The sequence below is a fragment of the Ruditapes philippinarum genome, unplaced genomic scaffold, assembly GCF_026571515.1.
Source record: "Ruditapes philippinarum isolate M1 unplaced genomic scaffold, ASM2657151v2 ctg4336_1_1_1_1, whole genome shotgun sequence".
NCBI lineage: Eukaryota > Metazoa > Mollusca > Bivalvia > Venerida > Veneridae > Ruditapes > Ruditapes philippinarum.
This window is the reverse complement of record NW_026860585.1, coordinates 77,821-92,546: the sequence shown is the minus strand read 5'-3', so window position 1 is coordinate 92,546 and position 14,726 is coordinate 77,821. Positions and strand designations below refer to the sequence as shown.

Genomic DNA, 14,726 nt, shown 5'->3' with positions numbered 1-14,726 from the left:
TCAGCTAAACATTTTGATCAAAGTCACGGAATATATGCGGTTGGTTTGTCAACTAAACCGTTTGATCAAAATTCTCAGTTACGATTATGATACGTCACGTACCAAGGCAATATAAGGTGATATGACTTACCCTTAGCTCGCGAATAGTTCGCAAATTTCCGTAACAAACAGAAACAGTAGTTGACAAATACGATATGTGACTGATAAGACCGGATTGTTTCAAGGTATTGTTAAATGGAAAGATCTGAACGGCCTATTGTTTTGCAGATTTACATAGTTTTCCTCGTACTTTGCTGCATAACGTGTACGATTTCCGATGATAGTGCCGACGATGATCGCTCGTGTTCTTCTGATGGCGAGGACTGCTCGGGAAAATCAAGCATGTATACAACTAGTTCTTCACCGGCGGTAAATATATAATATACGGCTCTCTGGGGTCATCTGCCATTTATGTTGCAATACAAACACTTATACAGTATTTTCCCGGTATATTAACTTTATTGTCTTAAAAAATGATTTATGATCTAGTGATTAAAGTACCTGCTGTTCAGCTCAATGTGTTTTCCGGGTTCGGCCAGCACCATGTTCTTCCAAATGACACCATGACATATTGTATTAGCAGACATGAATATGTTTTTATGTTTATACTTGTTTAATACAAATTTTAATTTGAATCACTTTTGCTTTACATATTATGAAGTATTTACCTGGAAGATTCGTATTGTGATCACCCCATCATTAATGTAAATAATTAGAAAAAGCATTGACATAGGCTTTTTTGTATCGAATTTTAAACAATGTTCGACTGATCTCAGATGCCTCCTGTGTATTATTTCATGCACAAACTGCACCTAAGTAGAAGTAAGCTATCTGAATAACTTCATAAAATGAAATAATCCAAAGTCCCTAGCAGCATTAGAACCCACGATAGCTATTTAAAGCCGGCGACTATGACCGCTCGTCCACGGGAGCCCATAGGGCCCCATGCTAAACAATTCATAAATAATATAACCTTTGACTATTATGCTGCGTGAAATCTGTCTTTAAAATGAGTTATCCCACCATTAAGAGTATTAAACACATCACAAAATTACAGGAATTGCCTACAGAGACTCATGAGCTGCTTTCATACAATTGCTGCTTTAGAGATGTACAGAGCTCGAGAGGGAAGTAGCACATTACATGGAACTTGCCTATCTACATCTAGCTGATCATCCAGAGCAAGCTAAGGAGGTACACTGTATATGATATTCAAGATACGTAGTAATCTTCCTCGTAAGTCTGTAATTGTTTAAATAATCAATCAAGAAAGCCAAAGCAGATGTACCCCGCATTACCTAAATGGAACTTCACATATTTGACAGATAAACTAAAAAAAATTGAAACACTTTCTAGGATTAATGTAAGCTAGGAAATGAAAAATTTGAAGTCATACCTTCGAATACTATCAGGTAAAATCTGCTAAATTAAAAAGAATGCCTCTTGCTTTTTACATTTGTACACAAACCAAATACTTGTGACAGTTGTCTTTTGTCTTTTGATTTGTTTGCTCAATATAGACGAATAAATGATATTATTATTGATAATCATTGATATATTTATCATTCCAATTATAAATTATCAATGACTGTTACAGGTCCGGTTGACAGCACATTCAGCTCGAACCCAACAACTGATGACCACCGGGTTGATGAAGAAGTTTACAGTGACAGCAGCTCATATTGTTAAAACATTGATCCCTATGATCACCGACGCTGTTGTTGAACTCCAGGTTAATTTTTCTGTTTTATTCTTTAATTATCTACTGTCAAACGGGATATAAATATTTTAGGGTCACAAACAAACTAAATATAGAGTAATCGTACGAGATTGGATGGAGCAAAATAAAAAAAATTGACAAATGTTCTTTTGACAGTAGGAATGTACATGTAAATGAATTGAGAGCAAAAATACTTTAGAACTTAATTATATTAATTTTTTAAGTTATATCAAATTATTAGAGAATTTCAAAATTCATTTAATCAGATTTTTTGTATTCTCAATGCACTTAAGGCCCGGTCACACAGCCTTTCGCGTCTGTAACGCGGGTAAAATTTCGCGTTTTCTTTTAGCCCGCAGTTGCCCGTGGTGGAAAATGTACAAAATTGGCTTACCCGCGGTTTACCCGTGGTATGCCCGCGGAACAGACGCCGGCGACTGTTCCGCGTTTTAATCGCGAGTGAAGCGCGGCGTTACCGCGGCCTACCACGGATATAATAAAGCAGCTGAACCGGGCTGCATCTCACGGTACTTGGCGCCAGAGGCAATGTGCCTCAGGGTGAGCGCAACCTTCAGGCCTGGATCAAGGGGTGCTCGCTAGTTGGTGGTCTCCTTGCTAAGGGCTGGTGTCAGTCTCTGCACAATTTCATCGAGCATGGCAGGTGGCATTCTCATGAAGTTCTGGAAGGCCCTTGGATCTTCATTACGGACGATCGTACAGCCCCAGCTCAGGTCTCCTGCCAATCCAGTCGAGCACCCAGATGTTCCGGACCACTCTCCTCCTCCTCCTTCGTCTTCTTCTGTCAATTAGGAGGTGATGGACCTGTACCACTTGGTTCTGATGCTGCTGGAGCAGCAAGACGAGGTCATTACAGTGACGGGGATCCATGTTCACCCCTTGACGTCTGGAGCACAACTGACGAATGCTCGGCAAATCGCGCTTTTTATATACCTTAAATCAAACGTTGTACGGACGCGATTAGGGCGTGGACAATCGTATTTGGGACGTGTACAAGACGCAATTGAACGTGATTAGGTCGGTATTGGGGCGCGCTGTTTACGCGGAGAAAGGCGTTTGTCCGTGCTTACACGCGGTACACACGCGCTAATGCATGTGCATAACAACGCGGTACAGACGCGGAACAAACGTGCTATGACCGTGCTCCACCCGCGATTACCCGCTAAAATTTCGCGTCCTACCGCGTGTAACCACGTCTTAACCGCGGCCGTAGCACGTCCTAGCACGTTTCGTTCCGCGTCGGTACCGCGTCTTTACCACGTGTGTACCACGTGTACCGCCCGTGATTACCCGCGGTCTAAATTTTTGGGTAGCCCAAAACTTTTTCGCGCGGCCAACCGCGTGTGAATTTCTTACCGCGTGTAACGACGGGTAAAGTACCGCTGTATCGCGTCTTTATCGCGACCTCAAAGCGTCCAACAGCGTCTGCTTCACGGGCAGAAATTTTTGGCCGTTATTCGGCCGCGATACGCCCGTGGAGGGCTGTGTGACCGGGCCTTTAAGTGGCAAATATTTTACGTTTTGATTCTTTTTTTAATTTCAGAGTCCAGAAGTCGTAAAAGAAATATTTGGTCAGATTATCAAAATTGCCGAGGAAATGAAAACCGAAACTGAGCAGACGCAGAAACGGTAAATTTACAATTAACCTTACAATAATCTTGAGATGATGTCTCTTTTTATAATCTCCGAATTTGAGCTAATGATTGGCACCTGACCATGCTGACAATGGGACATGTATCCTGAGCAATTTTATCCATACTGCGACCAAATGGACACGTATCATGGAAACTGAATCGGATCTTGACAACTGGATGTGCATTGGCGCGAGGGCGTCCACTCTCCTATTTTTTCCTATTATACGGTATTTCTACATTTTGACATTTTACTATAAATTCCTATATTTTTCCTATAAATTGGTCAAAATTGCTATAAATTCCTATATATTTTTGGAAAAAATGTTTTTATGGCTAAGCAAGGAAAGTGGTATTTTATAGGAATAAATCTATTAAATGGGCTCAGAACACCTCTTTAATGTCTGTATATGCTGTTTCCTTCAAAATACACCATTCCTAAAGGTATGGCAACCCTGCCCAGCCAAGCCAGTTTGTTTTTATCTTTTGAATAATGATTTTTTTAAGATAAAACCAAACATACTTCTGAAGTATTTCAGAGTTCAAAGTGCCATTTATTTATTTGCAGGTAACATTTAAAAACTGTCATTCTTATTCAGTATTAAAATACTTAAATACCAAAGTAACTAGTATATTAAAATGCCTTGTGACAGAACAAAATTCAATGAACGATGGCTTGATGAACTGGATATAAATGGTGTGATACTGAGAAAATGGTGTGTCCAAGGCAATACAGAGCATTTTGCAAGGTGTGACAACAGTGGCTTGAAGCAGTTGATTCAGCATTGCAAAGGAAGCCAGCACAAGAAACTCTGCAAGTCAGTTCTTTAATCTTCACAAACAAAGTTGGTGTTCAAACCAGTACCTGCTTTACCTTGCTGGGACCATGCCTCCAAGGAACCAGGGCCATCCACAAATAAACACAACAGAAGGAACAAAAACTGATGTACAACCTTTTTCGGGGGAAAAAGATAGTTTAAAGGCTGGCTGAAATCATTTTGGGGGGCATTTTGGGAAATATGTTACTTCAAAACACATTTTTTTGGGGCCGTGATGGTGTATATCCGAAGACATTCAGAGTCATTGTTCAAATTTCCGCAAAAATTTCTGACGGCTTTAGTTTTGTTGGGAAGAACAAATTTTATTCCTACATGCTTGACAGATGGCTTGCCATATCATGGCCTTCTTTAAAAATGCCTTATTATATGATGGAAAATAACTCACAAATTTACTTCAACCATTACAAGTTGTATTGAGACCACACAGGCAAAAGTCAAGGAAAGCAAATGGAATCTTCTCAAAAGATTACTGGTCACCAACAACATGAGGAGGTTTCTGGTTTGCAGGTACTATCAAAGTTTCCCTTTTCTTCAGTCATGCAGATGGAAAAGGCATTTTCTAAAAGGGTTTTATTTTGTTTTCCCTTTTAAAGGGAAAATAGTTTCCCTCGGGACATGTTTTTCACCCTTTGGGCAGTGTTTGGCCCCAAAAATGTTAATAAACCTTTCAAAACAAAAAGCCCCTCATTTTTTGATTAAAGAGGGTTTCCCAAAAGGAAAAGGGAAAATTGAATTACACAAAAATGACAATGCTTTTGCAAAGGAATTTTTTTGAATATGGGGGAAGATTTTTTAAAGGGGACTTTTGCCTTTAATTTTGGTTTTTAGTCTTTCAAGATTTTGGGCAGGTTAAAGGTTTGAACCAGGCATGTTTTAAAGAGGTTTGTTGACCCCCAAAAGGGGAAAGTTGTTTTTTTAAAAGCAATTCCTAATTTTCGCAAAGTTTTCAGCGGGGGTCCAGCATTTCCCAGCGTAATTTACCAGTGGTCAGGTATTTGAACATATGTGGCACACCTTGAAAAAGACCCCAAAACAGTTCAAAAAGTATCAATTTCAATTTTTAATTAGAGATGCTATCTCCAGACTAGATAGGAAATTTAAGTTTTTATTCTTGAAAACTGTAATCCCTTTTTGTTTAAAGGGAATTTTTGGACAAAATTTTCAAGAGTGAAAATCTATTGTTTAAAAACCCCAAACACACAAAAAGGGTCCCAATTTTTGGTGATAAACAGTCATGAGGAACAGTTTTCCTTACACCAGATTGCTTGTTAAGCTTGTACAACAGGAAAGCAAATTCACAATCAACAGATTTTGGGAATCAACTTCTCAACTTTAAAGATGACAAAAATTTGAGATTGGTGAAGCAAAGCTAGTAAAAGACTTAAATTTTGAGGAGCTCTGATCTTTACAAGTAAAATTAAAAAACTGGGTGTTAAAGATTCTTTCTTTTGTACTGTAACAACATACCTGATTAAAGCGACTTCTATTTTTAAAATTTACAGTTTCTGGAGAGTGAAATTTGGCAAAAACTTGCACAAATTCTGAAAAATTGATAAGAAAGTTTTAACAAAAAATTTTAACACTTATTGGCTATCAAAAAAAGGGGCCCCCTGTGCTGCCCCAATGGGCAATTCTTGATGTTAGATACAAGTTTTTGTGTCAAAATAGAATGTTAGGTACAGTTGATAAGACCAAGCCATTGGGGAAAAGACCATCAATGCTATCAGAACTGTAAAATACAGTGTTAAGTTTAGTGACCCAGTGAAGCAAAGTCCTGAAAGTGTGCCACTTAACAATGGGGTTTTAAGTTATGTTAAAATGGCACACAGGAATTATCTAGATAGATTGCAGAAGGAGATAGAGAATCAAGAAAGAGAAAGAAAAAAGAGAGGGAGAATGAACGACTGGAAAGAAAGAAACTTGAAGAACAGAAAGAAGAAGAAAGAGATAAAACTGTTTCAATGTTAGAAAAAAAAAGATTTATCAAAAGACGAAGATCGTCTCAGAGGAAAAATCTTGAGCACAAAAATTTCATTGCCAGAGGGAAATTCTAAGCTAAAGAAAGCCATGGAGGAACAAAATATGCAATGTGCAAGTGTTGCTAAAATGATAATCTCTACAGCCACTTCTCAAGATGAAAAACCGAGAAAAGAAATGGTTATTTAAGAGATTAGCAAAAGGAGGTAGAAAAGAGAGAAAAAAGACAATTGAAAGTAAGAAACAAAAACTGATGACCAGTTCTTCTCTCTCCTCTTCAGGAAAACAAATTGCCTCCTCTAGCTCTGTTAAGGACAAAGGCAAGGGGAAGGAATCAGCTACAGGCAAGAAGAAAAATCACAATAAGTTTTATACCTGAACAGTTTAAAAGTGAAGTCTTCTTTGATGTTTTCCTCAAGTCAATGTTAAAATTAAAAATTAGACAGTGAGAAAAATTAATTTACTTTCTCAGAAGGTTATGTTGCATGATTGTTTGTTTAGCTTTATGTATATCAATAATATTAATATACATTGTACCTTTAACTTTGAAATGCTTTGTTGAACCATAATCAATAACATAATAGTGTCAAAGTTGTTTTTATGTCTAAGTAGGGCATCATTATTTTTTATTTATAGACATAAATAATGCTTAATTTCTAACTGAATGTGAAGATGATTTTAGTGCACTCATTCAAAATATTTAAATTTTAAATTTTCTTTAATAAATTGTATTGCATTTCATTTTAAAGAAATTTCACTTCCTATTTTGAAATCCTGAATAATTTTGTATTGCTATGTACAAGAAGTACTTCATGTATTCTCTTCCATACTAGGCACTAGTGTTCTTCTACTTTTTTGTACTTTCAGTATTTTTCACTTTATTTGTTAAAGTTTTCCTTTATGATGTTAAGGTGATTGTTTGTTTTTTTAATAAAATAAAACAATGGTGTAGGTGAGTGGAGGAGAAGGATAAACCTACTTTTGCTTGTTATCTCTATTCCTATATTTTCCTATATTTAGACCATGAAAGATTCTTTATTTTGATGGCATTCCTATATTTTTTGCTATGGAAAATGAGTGGACGCCCTGATTGCGTGAAAGATTTATTAATATCTTTTAAAATAACTATTTTACCTCAACATAAGATCCTCTGGTAACGTAGAGTCGATTCTCGCCATATCAACTTGATTTTCGCTTAAAATCTCCAAAAGTATACCTTACTGCACGCACTAGAAATGTAATGAAAATGCTGCAAAATCAGTCATTAATCACACATAACGTGTAAATCATTACTTGAATCTTGAATCTGTACTCTTTTTTAATTTTTTTCCCCAAAGTTTGAATTTCCTGAACAATTTTGGTTTATTTTAAGCCATGCAATATTGACGCTTGAAACGCTAACTAAGAGTAACTGATTTCTGAGATTCCTAATTTTGACTTAGGTAAAACAGAGTCAACTGAGATATCGCCTTGTAGCAGTGAGCAGAATGCCGTTGATAATAATTCATGCTGAATTCCATGACATATATTGTATCATATTGTAGACGCAATGAAATGATATTTATTTATTTCATTTATATCACATAATACCGAATAAACTTGCTTTTTAAGATATCTTGAAATCCAGACTGAAGTACAGAAGAATATGGCAAGTGTAACCAGTCGGAATAAAGAAGTTGTTAATGAGAAAGAAAGATTGAAGGTAGAAATGGAACGAGAAAAGCAACTAGCGAGAGCCGCGAAACTAGCTCAAGAAGAACTTGACATGGAAAAAAAGAAGTTTGAAGAAGAGTTGAAGATATTAACAGAAGATAGAGAAAATTTCAGAAAACAAGCAGGTATTTTTTTGAAAATATGAACATCTGGTGATGCCATTATTAAAATGCAATACTTGGATGCTGCCATGGGCGAGAAATGAAACTCGATCTCATGTCAAATTATTTGACCGTCATTGTTTCTTGTAAACTAGTATACCATAAGGCTGATTGATTAACTATGCCAATAAAATCCAGCTGCCTTTTCATGGCTTATATAATGCACATTACTTCGTAAGGGGCCTTTCCATCTCGGCAATCTGGAAATTCACCTTATAACTTTAACCCTTTGAAAAACAAACGTGTAAAATAATATGTAATAATTATTCATGGACATACAGTTTTAGTTTGTCTCATATCTATCACAATGTATTTTGAAATGTAACATTAAGTACAAAAAAAATCCCGAAACCTTTAATCAAGAAGCTATGCAACACACATCTTTAATAAATGACATATTCTCTGCACTATTTATTATATATAATTCTATTGATACTTGGACGAATATAGAAATATTTAACAAGACCTGTATGACAACTTCAGTATCATGTTGGTTTACTACCCTGTAACAAAGGGCCTTCAGAATGTGTGAGGTAACGTCAGAGAAATACTTTCAGAAGATCGGTACAATTTAAAACATACATTTTAAGTGAAATTGATGTGTAACTTTTTAAATTACATATTTTAAATTGTAATTCATAAAAATTTAAGGAAGGAAGATTTTTTTTTTAATTTTTTTAAAAATACGTTTTAATGACCATTTTCAGAATGCCAATAAGCAAGAATGAATGGGGGAAGAGTACAAAAAGACAATATTTGATTTGATGTGTTGTCTCAAAGGTGCGGAGCAGCTTACGCGGGGGTATTGCCGGAAAGTCATTCCTTCATTCTCAGCCGGTGTGGGAACATGTTTACAGGAATGTTTCGTTCGGGGACAAAAATCAGGGAAAAATGTAAGTTTTTTTTCCATTATACATTAGACTTATTCGGGATGTCCAGTCTTATATGGATTTTGAATAAAGACGCATTTGATTTTACTTCGGGAATTGCCACGTTTTATTTTACGAGGTCGTCAATAAGAATACAAGTACATAAAAACATCCACCAGCTTTTACGTCAGGACCGATTTTTGTAATTTCTTGCTTTGTTGCGAAATGTTTTTATCTACTTTTTCTTCAAATGAAAAGACAATGTTTTCTTAACTACGTATAGAAATAATGGACGGGGCAGTTGCCATGCAACTGTCTGATTTATTGTAATGAGGAAAGTTTAAAGTGCAACCAGGCTAAAATTAAATTCCGTTAACACGATGTCTCCACCTAAATTAAAGGGGAGCATGTGAACAAAAACGCATCGGGACAAGAGCTGTTGCATAATATTGACATAAAGCATCTGAATTTTTCAATTTATTTTAGAAACAAACTCGTTTTTAAAGAAATTTAAATGTATATATATATATATATATATATATATATATATATATATATATATATATATATATATATATATATAATATATAATATATGTCTTTTAAAGTTTTTTATATTTTGTATTTTTTTTCCTTTGAGATGATTTGGATAGTGTTGTGTGGAAAACTTTACTTGGTGCCTTTTAAATAGTAAAGCCAGGTCACATGTTTGCTTTCTTACTTTGGATAGATTTGGTAACGAGTCTGATGCCTTTAATGTATTATATTATATGTCTGTGTTTTATTGTGTTGTCATTTATTATTAAAAATTTATATTTTCCGTTTAACTGGATTTTTATTAAAATTAAGGCCCCAAAGGCATTTTTAGGATAAAAAACCCTCAAAAAACATGCCAAAAACTTTATTTATTAAAAAAAACACATGGGGTGAATTTCCCGGCCCCAATACACAAATTTATTTAAACAAAAACCCCTTTTTTGTCACAGCATTAAAAAAGAGTATACTAGGGACGGGGCGTTACAATGGAATTTTTTGTGTCCCTAATGGCGTTTTCCCCTTTTAAATTTCAACAATCTGCCCAAAATCTTTACAGCTATTGTAAATCTTCCCATATGTTTTTCAATTTTAAACTCTGGTTTAAACAGCTATCAAAGATTATCCCAAATTTTAAATCAACATTTTGTTGTTTTTTCTTTTAATAAAGTGAAATGGGTGGTGTTCATGATAGTTTCTTTGACAACACCCCCAATGTCTGTGTGCTGACCTACAACTCAATAGTTTTATATCTTTTGCATGAAATCATATGTATGACAATTTTGTTTATTCTGGACGTCATGTTGAGGACTATGCACATTTTACCTGGATAATCGCATGAAAGAGAAGGCCATTGTACTCACCTAGGCAACATAGTCATACTGTGGTTAAGTGTTTGTGTGAATGTTGATATCTTTCAAAACTACTAAATGGAATTGTGTTGAAAACCGTACACACTTATTTGAGAGGAATAATAGGAAGTCCACTGTAAAAAGGTCCAATAGCTCTTTCTTGAATTTATGACAGAAAAAATGTGTGTATTTATTCCTTTTTTCGTGACAACCCTTTTAGGGGAAATTGTTTGTCGATTTTGTAGTTTGAAAAAAATTTAATGGACGCCATTATAGGGGGATAACCAGGGAAGCCACAAAGAGCGAGTCCATGGGTGCCAAAACTGGATGTTTATTGGCTCGAATGCAACGAACAGCGTTAATAAAGAGGCAAGAAGGCATTGGGAAAGGTTAGGGGCAACCTTAAAGAAGCTTGGGAATGCAAACAAAGGTGGTTAAGCATTTTCTAGTGTCATTTAATACTAAGAAATAGCGTGTTCATTTTTAAAATGTTTGTTTTGGAAGCAAAGGATACGCTTACATATATAGATTCAAATAAAAACGGTTCTAAGTACACTGGAAAATACTTTTATAGAGTGAGTACCAGAAACGGATTTTTTATTCATATTTTTTTTTCTTTTCAGCCAATTTAGGAAACGTTGAAAGTTTGAGAGAGGCGCATGCACAACTTGGCAATGTTGATAGGCAGTTTACTAGAATTATTGAATTCTGGTCTAACATGGCTGCAGCTGTTAAAGCCTTACGAGATGAATCCACTTCAGGAAGTGTTTATCTTGCTCAAATAGAAAATCAAAAATTTGCAAAAAGATTTCAAGAATCAATTGGTCGAGCAGAAAAGGTGCATATTCAAATCTTTACATAAATTAATGTAAAATAACTTCATTTTTTGGAAAAAAATAATAATAAGTAATTATACTTCAACAATGGTTCAGAATTAGCAATGAACAAAAATAGATCTAGATCAAATGTTCTTGGATAAACCCTTAACCTTCTGTTTTTTAAATGGACTTGCCCAGCTTCATATTTTTTGGAATTGTCCATTTTCAATTTTACGGATATCAAGATGGAAGCAAATTATATAAATCCTTGTCAGATTGCACGGATGTGTCTGGCCCTCTCCTGGTAGAAAAGGCTATCAGTTGTTTATACAAATTAATTTAAGTTTGATTGTGTTGGATGCTATAAGCTTATTGATACACTCGTGAATCCGTTCCTGGAACCAACCAGTACTAAGCAATGAATGTAAAGTTTCTTGCTCAAGGAAACAACGGCTTGCCCCTGACGGGGTTTGAACCCACGCGGTCAGCAATCCTTAGATTACTAGTAGTCCGACGCGTTAACCACTCGGCCACAACGTCTCAAAATGCTTTCATCATCTTCACCTTGAGCAGGTTGAAAGTTAACAAACTATGATAAGCATTGAAGATTGAAAAACATTTTATTTTTCCTTATTAAATAATATCAGCTGTATAGTCACGATATAGATGATTACAATCTACTTTGTACAGGGTTGGAAGTTTTTTGGTCGAATCTGTAGTGACTACGTACAAGAGAGTGACACGGAAATCTACTCCCTTTACAACTTCCTGTCAGCACCTATAGACAAAATGGCCGCCGAAGCACGCGCACAACGTCAGCAAGATGTGTTGCTTGAAATTGAGGCTGACATAGAGAACTCATATCCAAAATAAGATTTTGGAAACAATTACTGCTTTCATATTATTACTAAAGTATATAATAAAACATCCTGGGGAGCATTTTTTGTACCAGCTTTATTTAAAATTCAACAATGGCACGCAATATTCTGTTGTTCACAATGATCTTAATTAAAAAATAGCGCACATTATTTTTAAACATTGTGTTTTAGCTCACGAACCGAATGTTCACGGTGGGCTGTTAGTATCAAAAGGGGATGCTCTGTCGTCATGGGTCATTCATCTTCTTCTCTGAAACTGCCGGGCAGATTTACTTCAAATTTGGTTCCTAGCATCCTTTTGGAACTCACACTTAAATTTGCTAACATCATTTTAGTTGGCCCCTTTTAGTGGTCAACATAGCTTAAAATAGAAGAAAAAACTTGAGTTGTATCTTCTACTGACCTAATTGATGGATGATCAACAAACTTTGTCTCTAGCATTCCTAGGTAGTCTTTTATCAAATTTGCACATATTTATTCGATTTGAGCCTCTAGAGAAAAACTTTAAACATCTTCTACTCAACTAATTGATGGATTATCACTTAACTTTGTCTGCAGCATTCTTAGGTAGTCTTTTACCAAATGAGCTCATATTAATTTGATTGGGCCATTTTAGCGGCCTTTAGAGCTAAAAAGAAAAACTTCTTCTACTAATTGATATGTGATCACCAAACCTTGTCTGTAGCATTCTTATGTAGTCTTTTACCAAATTTGCTCATATTAATTTGATTGGCCCCTTTTAAGAGCCGCTAAAGCTAAAATTAGAAAAACCGTTAAACATAATTCTTCTACTGTACTAATTGATGGATGATCACCAAACTTTGTCTGTAGCATTCTTAGGTAGTCTTTTATCACATTTGCTCATATTAATTAAATTGGCCCCTTTTAAGGGTCGCTAAAGCTAAAAATAGAAAAATCTTTTAACATCTTCGTCTTTACTATTTAATGGATGATCACCAAACTTTGACGGTATCATTCTTGTATTTGTGATTGTTACTGGGCATTGTAACTGGGCATACCGTAGGAGGTAGCCTATTAAGCTATATTATGACAGACAGTCTAGCATACATATAGAGGTACTTAATAGTACTTTCATTGTACATATATTAAAGATCCTGTATGTTGTGATCAAAGTGGTAAACCACACTAATTGAAATTATATATATGTACATTATTATACAAATAAAACAATTTTCAAACATCGAAGAATATGTTAAATATGTACTGCAAATATTTGTGCTTATAATATGTAATCATTAAAAAATATATGCATTCATTTCTTATTGTAAAATTTGACTTAAACTTTATAGAAAATAATTTTTTATTACTTCCCTTTATCTACATTAAATGTTAAATTCGATAATATCTTTATAAATAATGCTTTTTAGTACCTACAATATTGATAAATCTTAATTTGAGCATCATATTTATGATTTAAAAATATAAAAATTTGTGTTACAGGATCTTTAATGTATAAATGTTTATATTCATATATTTTTAAACGTACCATGGCATTGTCAAATATAAACGTTGTATGCGGTATTTACAGCAGTCAATAAATATGTGTTCGTCAATAAAACATTGCTTACAAGAGGCGTTATGTTGTGACTGTGTTCATAGTTAAATATTGATATATTTCGTCTTGCCCTCTCACATCATCATATGCTAGTAGTCACATGGAAATGTGTTTGTTAAAAACCTCAATTGTAAAATGAGCCGCGTCACGACAAAACCAACGTAATGCGTTTGCGACCAGCATGGATCCAGACCAGCCTGCGTATCTATGCTGTTCGCTATCAGAATCTCTACTTGTTATAGGGTTGGTAAGCGAACAGCATGGATCCTGATCAGACTGCGCGGATGCGCAGGCTGGTCTGGATCCATGCTGGTCGCAAACACACTATGTTGGTTTTGTCGTGACGCGGCTCAAATGTTTAATGATCACATATTAACTAGCAAGATTGAAAATAATAAAAACAAAAATTAATAATTGGGGATTCAGCATGTGATATGGCCTTTCTTTCATCATGCTAGCAAAGCTCGGCAAAATCTATATAAAATAATTTTTAAAATAAATATAAACAATTTGATGAGAATAGCTTTGTGTTCTTCCCCAGACTTGGTATAACTCAGTTTTGTCTGTCTAAACAGCATCACAGAATTCCCCTCTCAGTATCTCTTAGGTTTTGCTCAAACCTTGCACCACCCTTGTTTACCGTCGGTAACTTTGAACAGTGTAACACATGAATTAAAAACATGGCTTTACTTCATTTCCACGTTAATTCAAAAAACAAAAGCCACCATTGGTTACGCTCGAAATATTCTTATTTTTAAAGCTGAACACTTTGGAGAAAGAATATTGTATCAGTGTATTCCTAGACATTGATACGTCCCCGCGAGGTGTTTGACATTAATGGAAGATTAAGTAAAGAAAACATTTTTCTAGAACAAAATAGAATCCAATTAACAGGTCAGGGTCATTAAAAAGTCATGGTCACAATCGAACTGTTCTTTTGTGCAACAATGAATCAAATCCATAAGTATGTCACAAAGTTATGATAGTTAAAGCAAATTATAATAATTTGACATTGGCGTTCAAGGTAAAAAAAAGTGAAGGTCATATAAGAATAATTCAACATTTTTGTAATGTATATGTTCTTTGTCCAATTATGAACCAAA

General features: G+C 35.1%; 2 protein-coding genes across 4 annotated transcripts in view; both read left to right on the top strand.

Annotated features, from left to right (window-relative positions):
* LOC132712688 (uncharacterized) overlaps positions 1-14,726 on the top strand; it is a 32,600-nt gene that overhangs the window by 2,215 nt on the left and 15,659 nt on the right. The window lies entirely within an intron of this gene.
* Positions 10,978-12,246, top strand: LOC132712687 (uncharacterized). Its single transcript, XM_060695097.1, has 2 exons — positions 10,978-11,189; positions 11,860-12,246. The coding sequence occupies exons 1-2, from the start codon at positions 11,070-11,072 to the stop codon at positions 12,040-12,042; spliced, it is 303 nt and encodes a 100-aa protein (XP_060551080.1). The 5' UTR covers positions 10,978-11,069; the 3' UTR covers positions 12,043-12,246.

Bases quoted from the DNA above. Each gene is read 5' to 3' on its own strand.
- LOC132712687 (XM_060695097.1), top strand. From the start codon at position 11,070: ATGGCTGCAGCTGTTAAAGCCTTACGAGATGAATCCACTTCAGGAAGT. The intron at 11,190-11,859 runs GTGCATATTCAA...TACTTTGTACAG, and splicing joins CAATTGGTCGAGCAGAAAAG to GGTTGGAAGTTTTTTGGTCG.